The 22,107-nt window shown below is 50.2% G+C and overlaps 1 protein-coding gene across 3 annotated transcripts; it reads left to right on the top strand.

Annotated features, from left to right (window-relative positions):
* Nucleotides 1–1,091: 1,091 nt before the first annotated feature.
* KIF18B (kinesin family member 18B) lies at nt 1,092–21,922 on the top strand. 3 transcript variants are annotated; one of them, XM_042967261.1, is made up of 16 exons: nt 1,092–1,193; nt 10,576–10,902; nt 11,543–11,700; nt 12,000–12,104; nt 12,296–12,406; nt 12,457–12,684; nt 12,826–13,002; nt 13,911–13,985; nt 14,125–14,225; nt 14,708–14,885; nt 15,246–15,373; nt 17,950–18,149; nt 18,371–18,899; nt 19,822–19,911; nt 20,419–20,522; nt 21,631–21,922. In XM_042967261.1, exons 2-16 carry the CDS (start codon nt 10,584–10,586, stop codon nt 21,633–21,635), a joined length of 2,508 nt encoding a protein of 835 aa, XP_042823195.1. In that variant the 5' UTR covers nt 1,092–1,193; nt 10,576–10,583; the 3' UTR covers nt 21,636–21,922. The 3 variants fall into 3 exon arrangements, with proteins under 3 accessions (XP_042823195.1, XP_015398240.1, XP_042823194.1); XM_015542754.2 differs by lacking the exon at nt 21,631–21,922 and adding an exon at nt 20,748–21,584 and having other exon boundaries at nt 12,487–12,684; XM_042967260.1 differs by lacking the exon at nt 21,631–21,922 and adding an exon at nt 20,748–21,584.
* The last annotated feature ends 185 nt before the right edge of the window (nt 21,923–22,107 follow it).

Below are 22,107 nucleotides of genomic sequence, written 5' to 3'. Positions count from 1 at the left end.
TCCAGGTAGGTAATGGAAGAGTTTGGGTCAAATAAACCAGGTGTTAAATAGTGACTCTACTATCTTGATGTCAGGCCCACTGAGGGAATTTTGCCTCCTGCTCTCTTGGATGCCTCAGACCTTCTCATTGTCCCAGGGTGGGGACAGATCAGGTTAATGAAACTGGTCAGCAATTGGCTCCAGGCAGGCATCACCTGTTTCATCCTCATCAGATTCATACAAAGCTGTCCCCTTACACATGCTAGGGGTCTGGAAGGCTTTCACATCCATGCTGTGTTAGGTGAGTAGGAAGGACAGGGTATTTACCCCATTTTATAGACGAGGAAACGGACACTCAGAGAGCAGCAATGACTTCCAAAGTCTCAGCACTAATTGGTGATTCAGTCACTAGTGATTGGAATCGGGCTTCCTGATTTCAGTGCAGGGCTCTCTCTCTCTCTCTCTCTCTCTGACCTCCACAACCTCCAGTATTGAGGAGCAGCATGAGGCTGGCCCACCAGAAGCCAAGCAGCTGGCGATTATGAAGGATGGAGACAGTGCTGCCCAGCGGTGCCCTAAGGGGCCGAGCCTCGTATTCAACCACCAGTCCATGCTATTCCTGACGCTGTCAGAGTCAAAAGGGTGGAATTGCCATTCTCTGTCTCCACCGGCTTTTCCGTATCAAGGCTGTTCTCGAAGTTCATTCTTGGGATGGTCGCGGAGTGAGAAGAGACCCTGGACAGTGGCTAAAAAGTCCCTCTTGGATCGGTAGATGCCATCGTAGCCCACAGAAAAAGGTTTGAAAACGTGCTTGATATCTGGTTGTTGCACGTGGTGATGAACCCAGTCCCAGGGACGGCAGCGTAGGCCGCGGTTCCCCGGTACCCCAGCTCCACACGGGTTTCGCCCCGTCTGGTGCGGCCATAGTCGGAGACGCTGCCTCAAAACCAGCAGGCAGTAAGGGGAAGTGCGCAAGCGCACAGTTGACACTTCAGCGCTGTACTTTGTTACTTAGGAAACAGCCAATCAACGATCCGGACGGTGACCAATGGGAAGCGCGGATGAGCCGACCCGGCTAATTTGAACGCGCGGCGCGGGGCGAAGGTTGGCGCGGGTGGCGAGCGTGTGGGGTGAGCTCTCCGGTGGTCCGGGGCTCACGGCTGCGGCGGACCCGGCTGTGAGCGGAGACACCAGCGACGGGGAGCCGAGGAAGGGTAAGCTCTGGCCCACGGCGGAGTCGGCCCCGCGGGCTCCAGCGCTCAGGCGGACCCAGCCGCTCAGGGCGGAAGCAGCTTTTGCGCCAGACCCAAAGGTGCAGCGTGGAGACCCAGCAGGTTCTGGGTGGCTCCCTCCGAACGGGACGGGGCGCGGTGGGGGGAGCAGGGTGCTTCCTTCCACAACTGCGTGGAGATCGGGATCCCTCTGCTCATTTGTACAGGACCTGGACGGGGTCGACACAGCAGCACGGGGCCCGGCCCTCTGTGCATCCGCTCTGTGAAAGGTCCTCCTGCTCACTAAATCTGGAGACCTGGGACCCTTGCACGTCTGTGTGGAGTAGCTAAGACCCTCTCCGCACATCTATACGGAAAAACTGATTGCAGAGCTGTGCCAGCGGCCGTAAATTTGTTACTGGGGCAGTCAGTAAATATTTGATTGAGTAAAGGAAGGAATAAAATATCTGTATGACAGAAAACCATGCCTTCCGCCACTGCTCCTAGGATGCCTCTCCTCTTAGCTTTGGCACTTTTGACCCCTTAAGATAAAACAGGACAACAGAATACATGTGTAGAAAAATTTTTAAAAGGAGTTAGCAGAAATTAATGAAATAGAATTTTACTATGTAATAGAGAAGATTAACTTAACCAAAGCTGTATCTTGCAAAGACTAGTAAAAAGGCCAAACCTCTGTCAATATTGATTAAGATATAAGGAAAAGAAATAGAAAAATGATGTTGGGGGGGGGCGACTGGCTGGCTCAGTCAGAAGAGCATGCGACTCTTGATCTCTGGGTGGTGAGTTCGAGCCCCACGTTGGGTGTAGAAATTACTTACATAAATAAAACTTAAAAAATAAAGAAAAATGATCTTAGGAATGAAAACAGGAGCATAACTTCAGTTACTGAGACATTAAAGAGAGAGACTTCAATGGAACACCCTTTTAACAATGCTTTTGGACAATTTTCTAGGAAAAAAAAAAACAACTTAGCAAAACTGACTCAAGAAGTTATGGGAAAATTTTTTTTAATGTTTTATTTTTAATTTTTGAGAGAGAGTGAGAGAGAGACAATGCAAGTGGGGGAAGGGCAGACACACACACACACACACACACACACACACACACACACAGAATCTGAAGCAGGCTCCAGGCTCCAAGCTGTCAGCACAGAGCCCTATTTGGGGCTCAAACTCATGGACTGCAAGGTGATGACCTGAGTCGAAGTCAGAAGCTTAACTGACTGAGCCACACAGGCACTCCTTTAAAATTTTTTTTTAATGTTTTATTTTTATTTTTCAAGAAATTATGGAAATTTTTAACACACTTAGGTCCATTGAGGAATTGAATTAGTTTCAAATCTACCCATTAAGAAAAAAGAAAAACCCACCAAATTCCACCAGAAATTTATGAGCAATTAGAAGAAAAATTCTAATCTACAAACTCCCCTTAAAAAAAGAGAAAACATTTCCAGTCTATTTTGTGATACCAGAAATGAGACAAATAAAATTACCAATCTTTTTTGTAAATGTAGTTGTTAAAATCTCAAAGAAAATATTAGCCATCAGAAGTCAGAAATGTATATTAAAAAAAATACATCATGGGGTGCCTGGGTGGCTCAGTCGGTTAAACGTCCGACTTCGACTCAGGTCACGATCTCGCGGTCCGTGAGTTCGAGCCCCGTGTCCGGCTCTGGGCTGATGGCTCGAGCCTGGAGCCTGCTTCGGATTCTGTGTCTCCCTCTCTCTCTGCCCCTCCCCGTTCATGCTCTGTCTCTCTCTGTCTTAAAAATAAATAAACGTTAAAAAAATAAAAAAATACATCATGACCAAATGGGGTTTATCCCAGGAATATGAAAGTGGTTTAACATTAGAAAAATCTAATACAATTTACACATTTACAGATTAAAACAGAAAACATATCCCATTAGGCACAGAAATAGAATTCAATAAAATTCAATACCCATCCTTGATTTTTTTTTAAATTTGGTAAAATAAAGGTAAATTTCCTTAAACCAACCAAAGGTGAAATAATAGGGGCATCCCCTATACAGTTAGGAAAAAGATAAGATTGTTCGTCGTTGCCTCCATTCAAGATTGTACCGGAGGTCATAGCCAAACTACAAGACAAGAGAAAGGAATACAATTAAGAAAGAAATAAACACAGTTCATCAGTTACAGCCTTAGGATTGTCTATTTAAAAACCAAAATAGGGGCGCCTGGGTGGCTCAGTCGGTTAAGCGTCCGACTTCGGCTCAGGTCACGATCTCGCGGTATGTGAGTTCGAGCCCCGCGTCCGGCTCTGTGCTGACTGCTCAGAGCCTGGAGCCTGTTTCAGATTCTGTGTCTCCCTCTCTCTCTGACCCTCCCCCGTTCATGCTCTGTCTCTCTCTGTCTCAAAAATAAATAAACGTTTAAACCAAAATAAAACAGCTCCTTCCTCTGATCGACTACCGATAGAAAGAACCAGTGGTGTCTGGATGTTGCCCTGTGGGTACCAAAGTAAGGGGAGATGGGAATTGCAAAAGCCCAGCTACAGAACAGAATAGTCTAGGATGAAACAGAATGCCTCTGGTGACAGTCAGAACAAGGTCAAATTCTGGCCTTACCACTTACCATTGATGTGACTAGTTCCTTCGGGAGTCTCAGTTTCCCTTGTAGAGTAGGATTATAACAATTGTATCAACAGCCACAGAATGAGACAGAATGAGATTGTTGTGACAGTTAATGACACCATTTGAAAAGCAGTTAGCATAGTGCCTGATACATAGTTATGTGCTCAATAAATGTTAGCTATAATAGTAGTTATTCTTAAACTTTTGGATTCAGACCCTACTCTTCTCTGGCTCTTATCCATCCACTGCATGCTGGACCTGGTGCCTACATATCTGGACCTGATGCACAGACTGTATCAGAAGAGGGTCCTGCTCTCTTGAAGCTTGAGGACAAGAAACACACGTGTGATGAGCCCCCTGGGTGGCTCAGTTGGTCAAGCATCTGACTCTTGATCTCAGCTCAGGTCATGATCTCCAGTTTGTGAAATCGAGCCCCACGTCAGGCTCCTGCTTGGGATTCTCTCTTTCCACCCCTCTCCCACTTATGCATGTGCGCTCTCTCACTCTCTCAAAATAAATAAGTTTTAAAAAAACAAAGAAAGAAAGGAAGAAAAAGAAAGAAAGAAAGAAAGAAAGAAAGAAAGAAAGAAAGAAAGAAAGAAAGAGACATGTGAGAGATGTAAGGGAGTGATGAGGGGGATTACAGCAACCCCTATGAAAATAGAATGTCCAAGGGCTAGGCACCTTCGCTGCCTTCTCAGCTCCTGATGTCTGCAGGCAGATCCCCTCAAGTCCTCAGAAATTCTCCAGGGGCTTCTAAGGAGTTTGTTCTTTTTTGGCCTGTCCCTATGAGGGTGGGCAGAGAAGCCTACCCTGAAAACAACTGAATCTTGGCTTCCCAGCCCCAGCTCGGCAGTGAACTAGCCTCTGGGTTTTAATGAGCTGCCCTGGGTTAGAAACAGGACGTGACTGTGGCTGGCTCAGAACCCTGAAGATCTTATTAAAGAATCATCTCCCTTGTACTTTGGGCTGAAATGCTCTTTCCAACCGAGGATCAAAGCAAACTTGACAAACGTTCTCTCATTAATCTCCCCATCCCCCTGGGGTGGGAGCAGATCAGTAGCTGTTCTCTCTGGCTCTCGAAGGGGGAAGCTGATGCGACGTTGACGACATTGACGTGGTATGGCCGGAAAGACCTCCCCACCAGTCAGATGCAGAGCGGAGACCAGGACCCAGACGTCCTAGCTGCAGCCATGCCAAGTGTCACCATACCCCCTAGCCTGTGCCCCCAGCACAGTCTCAGGAAGAAGGAAAACATCTCATTAGGCAAACAGTCTGCCTCACTGGCCCTCAGGAGGCAGAGAGGAGAGAACTGTAAAGGTTATGTGCACTCCGTTGCCAGTGCCCTTTTTAATTTCCTGCTTAGAATGTTAGGCTGCTTTGTGGCTCCTCCTCAGCTAAAACCCTCCTGGTGGGGGGCTGGGACTGCCATTAAGGCAGCCAGTGTAGACCTAGATGGTAGTGCCAGGTACCCTCTGCCTTTACTTCCCTGGGTATAAGAGTAGGGCTCCCTGGGGGCAGGAATGCAAGGATGGGAGACAGGAACCCTCTCCGAGTGTTGAAAATTAGGTACAGTCCATATATCTGAAAGTGCTTGCAGAATACATTATGCTGGTTACATAAAAGGGATTATAATTATTATATAAACATATGGGACAATTACAACAATGTGATCATGAGAGCATAATATATAATATCATTATAAGGCAGTGTAGTCAGATTGCCTGGGCTGGAACCATGCTCCATCACTTACTAGCCTTGGGATCTTGGGCAAGTTGCTTAACCCTCTCTGTCTCAATTTTCTCACTGAAAAATGAGTATAATAATAGTATCTATCTTGTGGGATTGCAATGGAGATGAAAGGAGGTGGTATCCATAAGGTGCTTCAAACAGCCCCTGCATAGTGAGCATTTAGCTCTTATGTTTATTATGGCAGTCTGATTGCTGGGACAGGAAAAGAACTATACAGTGTAACAAGATTATTATTGGTTGATATCTTCCCCTTGTTTTGTGTGGGGAAGAAATTACAAAGTGTGGGGATAGGGACTGAGAGTTTCAAATCAGCTCAATTCTGCTTCATTCCCAAAGGAAAAACTGAGTAATTTACTGGAGTATTAGGGAGAAATCTCACTTTTCTTTCCTGTCAGTAGGACCTAGTCTTTCCTGGGAAAGCATTCATCTATTCATATCCCCCAGAAACAGCCCCTGTTCCTAAACCCTGTTAATATATCCCTAGAGGTAGGCTGAACTTTTCCAGGATATCCGTGACTCCTGCATTCCAGAAATTCCATCTCTACCCTTGGTAGGCTGGCTTGAAGGAGAATGAAAAAAGCAGAGAGAGATGTGAGATGAAATCAAGAGGGAATAGACAAATAAATGTTTGGAATTATTACCGGGTCAACATTAGGAAATCTGTCTATGCCATCCCCTGTATTAACAGATTAAAGAATAGGGCACCTGGCTGGCTCAGTCAGTGGAGCATGAGACTCTTGATCTGGGGGTTGTGAGTTCAAGCCCCATGTTGGGTGTAGAGCTACCAAAAAAAAAAAAAAAAGAAAAGAAAAAAAAAAGGAGAAACACTGTTATCATCCAGGCTGCACCAAAAAAAGCATTTGATAAAATGTAATGTCCATTCCTAATGGACAGTGGAGGGTAAGGAACCAAATATAGTAGAGCTAAAAATAGAAAGTAACTTTCATTTTTTGTAAACTATATCATCATTTAATTGAAAAACCTATGAGAATCAATGACAGTCTATTAGAGAAATCAGTAATGTGGCCAGATACAAGATCTGCATCCAGAAAGGAGTTGCTTTCCCATATTCTGGGAGAAAAAAATAGAGAATGCAATTTTATTTATTTTTTATTTTGATATATTTATTTTTAAAGATTTTATTTATTTATTTATTTATTTATTTATTTATTTATTTATATTTTAAGGAGGCTCCACACCCAGCATGAAGCTCAAACTAACAACCCTGAGATCAAGAGTCTCATGCTCTACCGACTGAGTCAGCCAGGCGCCCCAAAGATTTTATTTTTAAATAATCTCTACAACCCTAAGGTCAAGAGTTGGATACTCCACCAACTGAGCCAGCCAATCGCCCCTGAAAATGCAATTTTAATTTTTTTTTTAACGTTTATTTATTTTTGAGACAGAGAGAGACAGAGCATGAACGGAAGAGGGTCAGAGACAGAAAGGGAGACACAGAATCTGAAGCAGGCTCCAGGCTCCGAGCTGTCAGCACAGAGCCTGACGCGGGGCTTGAACTCACGAACCGCGAGATCATGACCTGAGCCGAAGTCAGACGCTTAACTGACTGAGCCACCCAGGCGCCCCTGAAAATGCAATTTTAAAAAGGGCCTAGGGGTGCCTGGGTGGTTCAGTCGGTAAAGCTTCCAACTTCAGCTTTGGCTCAGGTCATGATCTCACAGTTCGTCAGTTCGAGTCCCGCCTTGGGCTCTGTCCTGACAGCTCAGAGCCTGGAGCCTACTTCATATTCTGTGTCTCCCTTTCTTTCTCTGCCCCTCCCCTGTTCATGTTCTGTCTCTCTTTCAATAAATAAATAAACATTAACAAAATTTAAAAATAAAAATAAATAAATAAAAAGGGCCTAATAAAGACTATATAATAACCAATAATAAGCCAATCAAGAAATAGACAAACTCATGTAAGGAAAACTGAAATTTTACTGAGGATTATAAAGTTGTGAACAATGAAAAGATAGAAATATGTTCCTAGATGGGAAGACTTGATGTTATAAAGATGTCAATTGTCTTCATGTTAATTTATGAATTTTTTTTAATGTTTGTTTATTTTTGAGAAAGAAAAAGACAGTGCAGGTGGGGGAGGGGTAGAAAGAGAGGGAGACCCAGAATCCAAAGCAGGCTCCAGGCTCTGAGCTGTCAGCACAGAGCCTGACGCGGGGCTCGAATCCACGAACCGTGAGATCATGACCTGAGCCAAAGTCGGATGCTCAACTGACTGAGCCACACAGGCGCCCCTAATTCATAAATTCAAAGTAGTCCCAATTAAAATCTTAGCAGGTGTTTTCATAAAACTCTGTAAGCTGATTCCAAAATCATCTGCAAGACAAGATGCCCAAGAATAGCCCAGAAAAGAACAAAGGTGATGTGTGTAATGGAACCACTGCGATTACAAGTTACTACAGGAGGAATCTATCAGTAGAGGAGAATAGAGAGCCCAGAAATAAATTCATGTTCATATGAGAATATAGTTATGTTAAATGTGGCATTTCAAATTGGTAGAGAAAGAATGCACTATTGAATAAATGGTCTTGGTATAATTGCTTACCATTTGGAAAGAAAAGATATTAAGAGGGTCTCCTGGGTGGTTCAGTCAGTTAAGTGTCTGATTCTTGATGTTGGCTCCGGTTGTGATCTCACGATTTGTAAGATCAAGCCCCATGTTGGGCTCTTCACTGACAGTGTGGGGCCTCCTTGGGATTCTCTCTCTCCCTCTCTCTCTCTGCCCCTCTCCTGCTCATGCACATGCACATGCATGCTCTTTTTCTCTCAAAATAGACGAACATTGAAAGAAAGAAAGAAAAGGTATTTAGAAACCTCATTCACAAAAAAATTAATTCTGTCTGGATAAAGAGCTAAATGTAAGAAAAAGTATGAGACAGAAATATAAGAAAATTACCTCGGGGAAGGAATATCTTCTTAAATATGACATAAAACCATAAAAAAAAGAAGGTTGACACATTTAGCCATTTAACAATGGAAAACCTCAGGGGCGCCTAGGTGACTCAATTGGTTCAGTGTCCAACCCTTGATTTCAGCTTAGGTCATGATCTCGTGGTGGTGAGATCAAGCCCTGCATTGGGCTCCATGCTGGGCATGGAGCCTGCTTAAGATTCTCTTTTTCCCTCTCTCTCTGCCCTTTCTCCACTCATTCTCTCTCTCTCTCTCAAAAATAAATAAATAACTTAATTAATTAATTAATTTTTAAAAATGGAAAACTTCTGGGGCGCCTGGGTGGCTCAGTCCATTAAGCATCTGACTTCGGCTCAGGTCATGATCTCACGGTTCCTGAGTTCAAGCCCCTCATCTAGTGAGCATGAGACCTGTTTCTGGTGAGCATGAACCCTGCTTCAGTGAGCCCCACTTCTCTCTCTCTCTCTCTCTCTTCCTCCCTCCCTCCCTCCCTCCCTCCCTCTCTGCCCCTCTTGGGATTCTCTCTGTCTCTCCCTTTCTCTCTACCCCTCCTCGCTCACTTGCGCCCTCTCTCTCAAAAAACAAAAAAAACAAAAAAAAAAAAAAAAAAGGAAAACTTCAGTGTGGCCAGGGTAGGATTTTTTTTTTTTACCAATGATGCATGGTTGGTTTGATACCAAGAGTAATATCAAAAAATTTACCACATCAACAAAATAAAGGAGAAAAAAACCCACATAAACATATCAGGAGGTGCTGAAAGATCATTAGGTAAAATTCTAAACATTCCTGATAACAACTTGAAGTTAAAAAGAGTGAAGGAAATTCCTATTATGATAATTAACTATTTGTCCAAAACTAATTTCTAAATAGTGAATCACTAAAATGTTAGTTCCTTTAAGATCAAGAGCAAGACAAGGATGCCCGTTATCATCATTATTATTCAACATTGTTTTGTAAGTTCTAGGGAATGCAATAGATAAGAAATAAAATATTTGGCGTAACCATGGAGAAAAAAAGGTAAAAAAAATTTTTTTTTCTGATCTATAACTGTACTCAGAAAACTCAGTAAGTTCTAATAAAAACAATTGGAATTAGTAAGAGTTTAAGGGGAGTGGGTAGAAGGCAAATGTATAATTAACAATTGTGTTTCTTCCCCTAGCAATTACCACCTGGAAACGGAGATGCAGGAAAGTTCTCCTTTCATAAGAGCAATTAAAGTACTTGGGAATTGTATTCCAAAGACAATTACAGAACCTATCTGAAGAGATGAAAACCTATAAAATCTTAACTGAGGGACATAAGAAATATCTGAATAAATAGAAAGGCAATAGCCATGTGCTTGCATGGAAAGTTTTAATGTAAAATAAATGTGTAAACAATACTATTCCAATTTGTAATCCCAATAGGGTTTGGGGGTTGTGTTCTGGGTTGGGGGTAGAATTGATAACGTTTTCCCAAAGTCAAGTAGAACAATAATGCATGGAAAATAGTTAAAAGATTTCTGAAGGGGCACCTGGATGGTGCAGTCGGTTAAGCAGCCGACTTTGGCTCAGGTCATGATCTCAGGGTCTGTGAGTTCGAGTTCCACATCGGGCTCTGTACTGGCAGCTCAGAGCCTGGAGCCTGCTTTGGATTCCGTATCTCCCTGTCTCTCTGCCCCTCCCCTGCATTCTCTCTCTCTCTCAAAAATAAATGTTAAAAAAATTAAAGACATTTATGAAAAAGAAAGACTAATGGGGCAGGAGGGGCGGTTGGAAGGGGAGGTGGTTCTTGCCTTACTAGAAAAAAGCATACCGTAAAGGAATGAGATGGAAACTGTGGCACTGGCACGGGTGTAGACAGATTTGTGGAACATAGCAGCCCAGTCGTGGGCCTCTGAAAGCACTAAAGTCATTTGGATAGGTGGCATTTCAAGTGAGAAAGAGATATTTACTGATGGGTGCTGGCAATTCTTATTCTCTTGAGGTATCAGATGAAGATCAGTTGTTGGGGAGGGAGCGAGAGAAAGCCTTTGACCGGCAACAAGGCTGAGGGGGCGCCTCGTCAGGCTGAAGGTCAGATTGGTCCTCATCTCCATTGTGTGCCTGCCCAGGTGTTGCCATGGTGATGGCGGTAGAGGACAGCAAGGTGCGTGTCGTGGTGCGGGTCCGGCCTCCCACCCCACGGGAGTTGGAGAGTCAGCGGCGGCCTGTCGTTCAGGTGGTGGATGAGCGGGTGCTGGTGTTTGACCCTGAGGAGCCCGATGGGGGCTTCCTTGGCCTGAAATGGGGCAGTACCCATGATGGCCCCAAGAAGAAGGGCAAAGACCTGACATTTGTCTTTGACCGGGTCTTTGGTGAGACGGCCACCCAACAGGACGTGTTCCAGCACACCACCCACAGCATTCTGGACAGCTTCCTCCAGGGCTACAACTGCTCAGGTGAGAATCTGGGCAGCGAGGAGGAAAAGCCCTGGTTGGTAGTGGCCTTGCCTCCCTGCTTCCTTCTAAGGATTTCATCTGCCCTCTGACATGTGCCCACCTTCCCCTCCGCTGGGCACTTGCTGAGGAGGGTTTTGGCCCTTTCATTTCCTGTGGGTCCTCCATTCATTCTCCTTTGTGAAACACTCTACTGGGCTCTAGAAGCAGATCAGACAGACATGTTCCTTGTCCCCTTCATGCTTGCGTTCTAGAGGGGGGAAGACATTCATCACAAATCACCCCCACAAATGCATGATCACGAATGGAGGTTAGTAATGTGAGGGAAGGAACAGCAGGCCTGCAGCAGAGGAAGCTGCCTGAACTGGGGAAGGGAGAAGCTCCCACTCAGAGCAGAGACCCCTTTGCCCTGGAAGCCCCAAGCCCACAGGGGAGCTGGGCCATAGGCATGGAGAACTCAAAAGCCGCAGTGTGAACTCGGTGGGATGCGCGTGGGCAGTGGCAGTGGAGCTGTGCACAGGGAGGCGGAGGAAGGGGCTAGGGGAGAAGGGGAGGGCTGGCCTGGGTGGAAATGCGCAAGGGGACCCCTAGGGAAGGCGGATCTGGCCCTGCCACCACCCTACCCCCACTCTGTCCCCCACAGTGTTTGCCTATGGGGCCACCGGGGCTGGGAAGACGCACACCATGCTGGGAAGAGAGGGGGACCCCGGCATCATGTACCTGACCACCATGGAACTGTACAGGCGGCTTGAGGCCCACCAGGAGGAGAAGCGATTCGAGGTGCTCATCAGCTACCAGGAGGTAGGGCTGTTCCTTCACAGGCCCTGGGCAGCCTCACCCCTCGTTCTCACAACCCCTAAAGGTGGGGGGAAGGGAGAGAGAGTGGGGAGAGAGGGTGGTAGGAAGTGGGCCGATGGGGGCTCGCTGAGAGCCCAGAGAGCATAGACGCAGCTCTGAGAGAGACTGCACTGGAATTAAACCTGTCCGTCCTGCTCTCGCCATTTAACACTATCCTGCAAAGTGCCACTCCTGGCATGGTGTTCTGTCATGCTGCCCCTGCCCTGCACCTCAGGCCTCTCTCTTGCTTCCTTTCTCCGCAGGTGTACAATGAGCAGATCCACGACCTCCTGGAGCCCAAGGGGCCCCTGGCCATCCGTGAGGACCCCGACAAGGGCGTGGTGGTGCAAGGACTTTCCTTCCACCAGGTGTGGGGTTGGGCTCGGGCGGCAGGAGCGGCCCCAGGGTTCTCTCACCAGGCAGTTTGGGGATCCCCTGGATCGTGGGGTGGTGGTGGGAGCCAGGAGGTGACATTGGTTCTGAAGAGCAGCTCTCCCTGTTGGGGGAGAAGCCCCGTTTGGGGAGACCGCAGCCCCCTTCCTGGGCATCTCTTCCGTAGCCAACCTCAGCTGAGCAGCTGCTGGACATGCTGACCAGGGGGAACCGCAACCGCACGCAGCACCCGACTGACGCCAATGCTACCTCCTCCCGCTCCCATGCCATCTTCCAGGTGAGAGGGGTCAGGGGTTGGAGCCTGAAGCTGGGGCTCCTGATACCCAGCACCCCCTCACCCCTGCCATCTGCCCCCAGATCTTCGTGAAGCAGCAGGACCGGGTTCCAGGTCTGACTCAGGCCCTTCAAGTGGCCAAAATGAGCCTGATTGACCTGGCTGGTTCGGAGCGGGCGTCTAGCACCCACGCGAAGGGGGAGCGGCTGCGGGAGGGTGCCAACATCAACCGTTCTCTGCTGGCCCTCATCAACGTCCTCAACGCCCTGGCCGACGCAAAGGTAAAACCGCAGAGACCCGGGGTCCTTCTCAGGGTGGGGACTGGGGGCCTAAAGCCAAAGTTCCTTCCCTCCAGCCCTGGGTCTCAGCCTGGATCCGTCCAGTCCGGCTACCTCACCCCATGCCCCCTTCTGTCTCCCCAGGGCCGTAAGTCTCACGTGCCCTACCGGGACAGCAAACTGACCCGTCTGCTCAAGGACTCCATCGGGGGCAACTGTCGCACAGTGATGATCGCTACCGTCAGCCCCTCCGGTCTGGCCTACGAGGACACATACAACACCCTCAAGTATGCTGACCGGGCCAAAGAGATCAAACTCTCGGTGTGTGGCAGCCAGAAATGGCCATCCTGTTGTGGGGGGTGCAGGAGGAGGAAGGGGTGGGACCCACACAGCTCTCTCCGCTACCTGAGTATTCCCCCAAGGCAGAGGGAAGAAGTCCCCGAGGCTCAGTCTTCAGGGCGAGTCTGCTATAGAAGCCATGTAGTACCCATCCTTGGGAAGACTCCAGTTGCGGGAGAGGCAGGACAGTCTCCAGACTTGAAAAAAATAATAAGGGATGCCTGGGTGGCTCAGTTGGTTAAACGTCCGACTCTGGGTTTCAGCTCAGGTCATGATCTCACAGTTCGTGAGTTCGAGTCCCGCATCTGACTCTGTGCTGACAGCTCAGAACCTGGAGCCTACTTCCGATTCTGTGTCTCCCTCTCTCTCTGCCCCTCCTCCACTTGCGCTCTGTCTCTCTCCGTCTCAAAAATAAAAAACATTTCAAAAATTAGGAAAAAAAAAAAAAAAAGGGAGGCAACGGAAGGGGGTGGCCAAGTGCTGGCCAATGATCTTTTTCAGACTTGTTTTTAGCAGCAGGACAATATTTTCAGCCAAACAACATAAACAGTAACATGTAACACAGATAAAAGCAGAGTTGTCCCTGCCTCCTCTGAGGAGCCCTGATGCTCCTGGAGCTGTTGCTGGGAAGCCCCTGGCCTAGTGAGAGTGTATTGGTCAGGGAGTCAGGAGTCTTGGGTTCCAAAGCATCCTTCTGCCTCTTGCTGTGGTCCCAGGCAAATCGCTGCCCTTCCCTGATCTGTTTCCCCAGTCGGGAGGGTGATTCTTGAGAATGTGAGTAAAGCGCCTAGCATAGTGCCTGGTCATCGGAGGTGGTGGCTAAAAGCCGCTTTGAATGAACACGTGAAATCTCTCTTGTACCTTGCCCCCCTCTCTGCCCCGCATCTTAGCTGAAGAGTAATGTGATCAGCCTGGACTGTCACATCAGCCAGTATGCCACCATCTGCCAGCAGCTGCAGGCTGAGGTGAGGAGCCCTCCTGGGGAGTTTGGCCGGGAAGCAGGGCGCCAGAGGTGAGCAGTGGGGCGCCGCCAGGGCTCCGTGCCCACCCCTCAGCTCCTGTGCTCACCTGGGGCTCTGAGAGGCTGGGTTGCTCTGACTGCAGGTGGCTGCCCTGAGGGAGAAGCTCCAAATGTACGAGGCGGGAGCCCAGGTGCCACCGCAAGACCTCCCGAAATCCCCCAGATCCGGCCCTCCCCAGCAAGCGTGAGTCCTGCCTCCGTGCTTACCCTCTTTAGCTCAGCAGGGAAAACCCCCCTTCCCCAGCTTCTGTGCTGCCACCTGGGGTTGAGGGTTCCCAGCCAGTGCCCAGGACACTGATTGCCACCTCCAGTGCTCTCTCATTTGACACAGCGTATTCTAGACAGCCCTAATAGCACCTCTCAGTAAAATAAGAATAGAAGAAATGATCTGTGTCAGATGAGTTAGTGACACCCCCCCAGCCTGTATAAGGAGCATATACTATTTAAAAGAAGGTAAAATTAACAGACAAGCATCCTTGTTTCCTAAGCCAGGAAATCACCAACTCCCTCTCTCACCCTCTGCTACTGCCCACTTGTTACCCAGGCATCCATCCCTTATGGTTCTCTACCACCTGGTGCCACAGAGACCCCACCCCTCCCTGCTTTCCCCACCTGACCCTGTTTCCCGCCTCTCAAGTCCCCTCCTTTCCCCCTTATCCTTCCCAGCTGCCCCTCACCGTCCCATCTTCCCAGCCAGCCCTGCACCCCAGAGCTCCACCCAGGGTCTGCAGTCCTTCCAGAGGAGAGCCTGGGGCCAGAGGCCCCGGTGGGGAGGGTCATGGAAGGGAACTCTCCAGACCGGGAACCGCCCCCAGAGGACAAGGAAGACGACCCAGCCGAGGAGGTAGGACCTGGAGCTAGTGGAGGGTTGGAAGCAATGTCCCTCCTCAGCTCACAGAGTCTCTTCAGTTCTGGGCTCCCCACCTGGATGTCTTACGTGTTAGTCATTAAGGGGCTTTCAGATCCTGTGCAGGAAGGGGCGTCCCTGTCAGAGCCTATGTCTGGAAGTGACAAGCATGCATGTTACCAGAAGGGGAGCAGGGAGAGAGGAGGAGTCTGGGATGGAGAAAGGATCAAATGGGACCCGGTCAGCCCAAGATCCCCTCTTTCATCCCCCTTGGAAGAGGGAAGGATTTTAAGATCTGCTTATGTGGGGGAGGGTGGCCATCCTGGCCCCTCTACCTGTGACTCCTCTCCTCCTTAGGTTCCAATCCAGGTACCAGAGCAGACCCTCAGACACCCACTGCCAAGGTCCCCGGGCCTGACCCTGCAGCCCAAGCCAGACACGGGCTGCCTCTCACCACAGAACTTGGGCAGGGACTGTTCTAAGCAGTAGGTGTCTTCTCGTTCTTCTCCGGGGTCCAGGGTGGCAGGCGATGGGTTCCGACCTTCGGGGGTGGGGGGGGAGCCGGTGTTCGGCACGTCGCCAATGCTCTGGTTCTGCTCTAGTTGAGAGTCGAGTCTTTTTCCCTCAATGTTGTCCCTGATCTGCTTTCAACGACTTAAGATTATCACCTACTCTGTGTACTTACCCGTCATCTCTATTCTTCCACATAACTGGTGAGCAAAACACCAAATTCCATCCAGAATTTGGCTGGCAAGCACCAAGTTAGGGCAGGGCTGCCTGGCTAGTGCTGTGCTTCCCAGTCTGGGGGCTGAGCTGCCCGTCTGTCCTCTGCAAGGAGGAACCAAGCAGCCAAGAGAAGTTGGGTGGCGGGCTGAGAAAGGGACAGCCGTCCCGAGTCAGGCGTTTATCAAGTGTCTTCATCAACAGATTGTGGCTATTTCTTCTCAGAAGTAAATACAGACCACCACCCAGAGCCAGAGAGAAATGGATTCTGGACCCTTCTTTCTGTGCTTAATAGAGAGGTGCTGCTAGTATGTTTTTCCTTGGCCCCTAGACCATAAATCCCCTGCCACTTAGCTTTGCTGCTGCCAACCCCACTCCTGCCTCCCCAGCACGCTTCACGCTAGGCAGTATATTTAAAGCTTCCGGACAGAAGGGCCTGTTTAATTTTATTTCTTGTTGGGGAGTGTCTGTTCCCTACTCAGCAAAAATGCTGCAGCCTGAATAATCAGCGGCTCATTATCTATCTCCTGCTGCTGACTCCCCGGGGCCCTGGAGTGGCCAGGATGCACTGGCAGGATGTCCCCTTGGCCCCCAGGGCTCCCACTGATGAGTCAGGGTCCCTTCCCTGTTCTGGCGTCCCCCGCTATGAAGAGGGAGAACTCCAGGGCTCTCCTTTCTGCTTTGCCTCTGGTTTTGTGATCCCCGACAAGGTGCTTCACTCTTAGCTATGATTTGGGGAACATAGGCTTTATTCTCCTTTCTTCTTAGGGCTAATAACAGACACTAATAAAATGTGACAGAAGACCCCATGTATCAGGGGCTACAGAACATGCTAGATCCTCTCCATACTTGGAAACACCCTAACAACCAGATAATAGAAAATCATTTCTCTTTGGCTTTAGACTTTAGAATCTTAGACCACCAGGGAACTGAGTGGATCTTAGATTTTCCAGTTCAGTGGTTTTTCAGGATGTTTTTTAGCTACAAAGTCCTTTCTTCAAATGAAATCTTATGCTGAAGTTTAATATGTAGAACAGATAAAGCAGAGCTCCATTTTAAATGTCCTCTGATGGGTTTCGTGAAACCTAATTTGGAAACCCGTGGTATAGGCCAGCTCCCCACTTGCCAGATGGGGTACCAGGGCCACACGGCCAGAGGGACAGGGTGAGACCAGGGTCACCTGACATCCAAGCCCATGCTTTTCTCCCTAGACACTCACTTTTCTCAGTGGTCTAATCTTATAATGTGTGGCTCAGGCAGATGTAGAATGAGTTTCTGCTGTGTCCTTTTTAATTTATATCCGGCCTTCTTTCAAAAAGGCCTGGTGGCTGCTTTATCAAATGAGTTTGGATTCCCCAAGCAGACAGTGAAGGCAGAGGAGGGGGCTCAGGGATGGCCGGGCAGGTAGAGCTACCTGAGGATAAATTATTGGCCAGGAGTAATCCCCACCCAGATAACTGTGTCCATTCTTTCATCAGAGGCGTGCCTCACAGGAAGGAAATTTGCCTTATTAGAATCTAAATGTACAATATCAATAATCGCATTACCCTCATAATTCCCTTTAAATAGCCCCTCAGTGCATGTGAAGTGTGCATTGATCCACACCAGCTCTTTCAGGATCCCCACCATTAAGTGGACTGAATGCGTTTTCGAGGGTCTTCTCAGAACCGAGACGAACACAGCATATCTAATCTCATCTCCTCTTGTCCTGACAAGCTAGAGGTTTTTATTCTACCGGTCACAGTTAATTTTACAGTGCTTAGTCCTCTTTAAATACTTTATATACCAAATAATTCATTTCATCTTCCCAACCACCCTAAGAGGTGGGTGTATTTGTTATCCCCGTTTTAAGGATGTGGACACTGAGGTTAAGTAGTGCCTCCAAGATCACACAGCAGCAAGTGTGGGAGCCTGGATCTGAGCTGGCAGGCTGACCTGAGCCTAGCTCTCACTGCTGCTACCTTACATTGCCCCTTGGGTGGATGAACTTACTCAAGGTCAAGTGCTAGTAAGCGGCAGAGCTGAGAGGAAACTCGGACCTTCTGGTCCAAGGCCATTTAGTGCCCTTTCCCTACCTCCCAGGTCATTGTCTTTGTCTGGGCGCATATTTAGGGGTGAAGCCTCCCTCCTGCCTTGCTTGTGACCATCTCCACCAGCCTTGGTCTCCAGCAAGGGGGTAGCAGGGCAAGAGCCACAGCTGGGAGGGCGGGGAGGCCGGCGCACCAGTGTGGGGGGCAAGGCAGGAGGGAGCCAGGGGACCCGCCCTCGTGTGCCCCTCACCGCCGGAGCAGTGGGGCCAGGTCTGAGGAGGGGCGGGATCCCCTCCCCTCCCTTCCAGGTTGGCCCTGAAGGTGCTGTGCCTGGCACAGCGACAGTACTCCCTGCTCCAAGCAGCCAACCTGCTGACCCCCGACATGATCACAGAGTTCGAGACCCTACAGCAGCTGGTACAAGAGGAAAAAGCTGAGCCCAGAGCCGAGGCCTCAGGCACACCCGGCCCGGCCAGGGGGGCACCTCTGGAGCTGCGTGTAGAGTCAGGTGAGTCTTGCCCCTGCTCTGCCTCTGTCAATGCCCTCTCCAAGACCCAGCTCGTGCTGAGGGGTGGCTGGGCCCTCAGCTGCTGGGTCATGCCGCGGTGGACAGGAGTCCCAGCAGACCTGTGGAGTTAGGGGCTCCTGTGTCTCCCCCAATTCTACAAATTCTCCTTCCTTCTGGATGGTCCCTGATCTCCCCTTAACACCTGCCTTCTCTGTGTTCAGAGTCTCCAGGATACTCTGGCCCCGTGACCCGGACCATGGCAAGGCGACTGAGTGGCCTCATGCACACTCTGGGGGTCCTACCAGGGCCTGACCGCACCCCAGCCCAGGTAGCCCGGCGGCCCACAGAGAAGAAGAGGAGGAGGAGACCGAGCCCCTCAGAGCCAGACAGCCCCCCAGCCCCGAAGCTGGGGACCAAACGCCAGCGCCAGTCCTTCCTGCCCTGCCTGAGGAGGGGGTCCCTGCCTGAGGCTCAGCCTTCACTCGGGCCCACCACCCCCAGAGGGGGGAAGACCTCCTCCTCCTGCCACTCCCCTCGCATCTGCCCAGCCACAGTCATCAAAAGCCGGGTGCCCCTGGGCCCTTCTGCCGTGCAGAACTGCTCTACTCCTCTGGCCCTGCCCCCTCGGGACCTCAACGCCACCTTTGACCTCTCAGAGGAGCCCCCCTCAAAACTGGGTTTCCTTGAATGCACTGGCTGGGAGAATGTTCCCCAGGAGCCGAGCAGGCTGGATCAGCCCTTCATCCCCAGGTGGGTCTCCCTTCCAGCCTCCCTCCCATCCTTCCAGACCAGGGATGGGGAGTCGGCGAGGGAACAGAGGTGCTGCAAAGAGTAGAAGCCAGCCTGACTCTCAGAGCCGGACATTTGCTGTCTTTCCCCCTTTGGTCTGAGCAGTGTCGCTCCCCAGGCCCGGGACTGCTGCTCCTTCCTGGCTTGTCTGTCCATACTTCAAAGCTGCCGGCTCTGTGCTGGTTTGTGGCATGCCCACAAGGAGCTAACGGGACCCCCTCTCAGGGACGGCCAGCAGGGAGCAGGAATAAGGAGGCGGCCTAGCCCTCTCTGTGCCTCTGCATCACTGGTACTCTCTGGCTCAGTCTCAGTCCCAAGTCCCGCTGATAAATATGTGCTCCTGCCATTTCCACCCTCCAGCCCAGCATTTGGAACTGGGAAGGGGATCCTCAGAAAAATTTTACTCAGCCATTTTTCAGTGAGACGATGAAGCTCTCAACTTCACCTTCCACCCACAGGAAAGGGGAAGGATGACCAGCTCGGGACAGTCCAAAGCCAAGAACAAATGGCAGACTGACCTTGTACTTGTGAGGCCAAGGGCGGTGGGCTGCCCACACCCCCTGCCCGTCCTACAGCCTGCACCACCTCTCGGTAACAGACTCACAGCCAGGCAGGTGTAAGGGTCAAATTGTTTGAACTCCGGTTCCCTGCACGTGCCAGAAACTGACATCTGGATGTTCTCCCAGAACAGGCCTGTCACTCAACTGTCAGCCCAGGCCGAGTGAGGCAGGGAGAGGAATCCACCTCTAAGTAGGAAGAAACCTCAGAGGTCATCTTATCCAACCTCCCCACCCGCCGAGCTGGGGGCTGGAGGGAGGAGGCGCTGGCACCTTTTCCTGGTTCCCTCCTGACCTGCCTTCCTTTACCTCCCTCCCTCCCGCAGTGGACCTGTACCCCTGTTCACCATGAAAGGCCCCAAACCAACATCTTCCTTCCCTGGGAGCTCAGCCCGCAAGAAGAGGCGCGTTGCGAGGTGAGGCTGGGGGAGTACGTGGGGAGAGACGGAGCTTTCTCCGGGGCAGCGGATGCTGAGCCAGCTACGGGGCTCCGCTGTGTCTCTGGACCCCTTGGAGCCAGTAGCAGGGGTCCTGTGAGCAGGGCCAGCATCGGATTCTCTTACTGAATGAGGTTCCCTTGACCCTTGCTAGTACAGGATTGTACCAGAAGGGAAGGGTATCTCCCTTCTTTAGTGAAACGCTACAGGCTCCTCTCCATGAGGGAGACGGTCAGTGTTCACTGGTTAATCTGGGGACCAGATCACCCACCCCTCACCTCTACTTCCCTGCCACACCCCACGAAGCTCTCCTTCCCACTGCCTCTTCCTGCCTTCAGATCTGGCCTTAGAAGCTCGAGCTGGTGCTTGGCCTCCCCCTGCTCTCAAGGCTTAGTGTCTAGCTCTACACCTCCACCCCTACCCTGTAGTCCCAAGGTGTGGCTGTGACCGTCCTAACTTCCTTCCTTCCTTCCCTCCCTCTCTCAGTTCCTCAGTCTCCCGCTCCCTGGGAATGGCCCGTGGCCGCAGCCGCATCGCCCGCCTCCCCAGCAGCACCTTGAAGAGGCCAGCTGGGCCCCTCACAATCCCAGGTGACTGGCACTGGGGACAGGGATGGTCTGGGCCACAATGGGAGATGCAGACAGGAAGTAGGAGGGGACAGGAGGGCCAAGACCCAGGTGAAAGGAAGGCCTGGGGTATTTCCCAGCGTTTTAGGGACCCTGATGAGAGAAGTGGGAGAAGAGTGGGGGTGGGGAGCAGTGGGACAGAACCTGACTTTCTTCCTCCCTGCCTGTCCCCATCCAACTGGCCTGCAGAACCCCCCTCCAGTCCCCGCTGCCCTGGCAACCAGAGGAGCCAGCAGGAACTGATGGGGATTGGGGGAGCCCTGTCATCTGGGAGCTCTATCACCAAGGTGTCCTGACCCACCAGCTCCTCGTGGTCCCCGGAACCGCCTGTGCCAGGAGCCCTGACCTGCCTTCCTCACCTCGGAGCAATTAAGGGCAACACCCTCTTCCTTTATTAACACTCCTCACCAGCCATTCATTTTGCTACCTGCCCTCTTTATCAATCTCTTGTTATACTCAGTTTCTCAGCCTGTATATATTCATCTTGAGTGTCAACATGTTGCTATTTTAAAGGTGCAACCACCTTACCTGTTCATAACACTCTCCACGCGAGCAGGTGGCCTTGGGGGACTTTGCTCCTCCCCTCCCATCTAACAGAGGGCTCTGTGCAGTCATGGCCGCTGTGCAATGAAGAAGGGGCGAGGATGGGATGGGATGGGATTGGGCGCGGTAGGGGCTCCCAGCCTGACTCTCCCTGGTGTGTGAGAGAGGGAGGCACCGTCGGCCTCATCCCTGCAGCCCAGAGCAGGAGCCCCAGCCGCGGGCTGCCATCCTAGTGATGATGTGGATGATAGTGGTGTTTGGATTTCCAAATGAAGATAGCTTTATCATTTCTTTACTGCAAACAGGATGCACACTCAGTGTAAAAAGAAGCGTACAGAAGAGAGGGAAATTCAGCCTTAATGCTACCACCTAGATGTAACAGCTGTTAATACTCGCGTTTATATCCTCTGATCCTTTATTTCTGCATATATACATATATATGTACATGTAGATATAGATATATTTTTTTATTATAATTAATAAACCATCTCCATTCTTGGTGTGTGTTTCTTTCCATATACCTGCACAGGATAGCAACCTTCCCCAGAAGATTCTGAGTACAGAAAGCGTTCCCCACTGCCTCCTTCGGCAGCCTGAGGTCTGGGCCTAAGGGTGAGCTCTGCTGCTTACTCCGTGGCCCCATCCCCCACCAAGGGCCTCTGCTCCTGAGTGGGTGAAGAAAGCATCCCACGTACAGGCCTGCACCATCCTTCTGCGGCCTTGGGCAGAGGTTGCTAAGAGTCCTGCTGTCAGGGAGCATGTGTAGCGGCCCCAGGTCTCAGGTGAGGCTCAAGGCTCAAGGCTAAGCCCCGACCGCTTGAACCCAGTACAATCTTCCTCCAGCTCCAAAAGCCCCACTCTCAACCCTATTCGTGGCTTTCCTTTCCACTCATTTGGGTTGTGATGGTTCAACACAGGTTCACCTCTGTCTCTCCAGGAAGATGTGGCTGGCTGAATGAATTAATAGTGTAAATAAAATTATAGGAGTCTGTGTTTAACTTGCTTC

The sequence above is a fragment of the Panthera tigris genome, chromosome E1 (assembly GCF_018350195.1).
Source record: "Panthera tigris isolate Pti1 chromosome E1, P.tigris_Pti1_mat1.1, whole genome shotgun sequence".
Classification (NCBI taxonomy): Eukaryota; Metazoa; Chordata; class Mammalia; order Carnivora; family Felidae; genus Panthera; species Panthera tigris.
The sequence above is the reverse complement of the archived record's forward strand: the minus strand, read 5'-3'. Positions and strand labels throughout refer to the sequence as shown.

Bases quoted from the DNA above. Each gene is read 5' to 3' on its own strand.
- KIF18B (XM_042967260.1), top strand. From the start codon at position 10,584: ATGGTGATGGCGGTAGAGGACAGCAAGGTGCGTGTCGTGGTGCGGGTC. The intron at 14,886-15,245 runs GTAGGACCTGGA...TCTCCTCCTTAG, and splicing joins AAGACGACCCAGCCGAGGAG to GTTCCAATCCAGGTACCAGA. The intron at 18,150-18,370 runs GTGAGTCTTGCC...CTCTGTGTTCAG, and splicing joins GGAGCTGCGTGTAGAGTCAG to AGTCTCCAGGATACTCTGGC.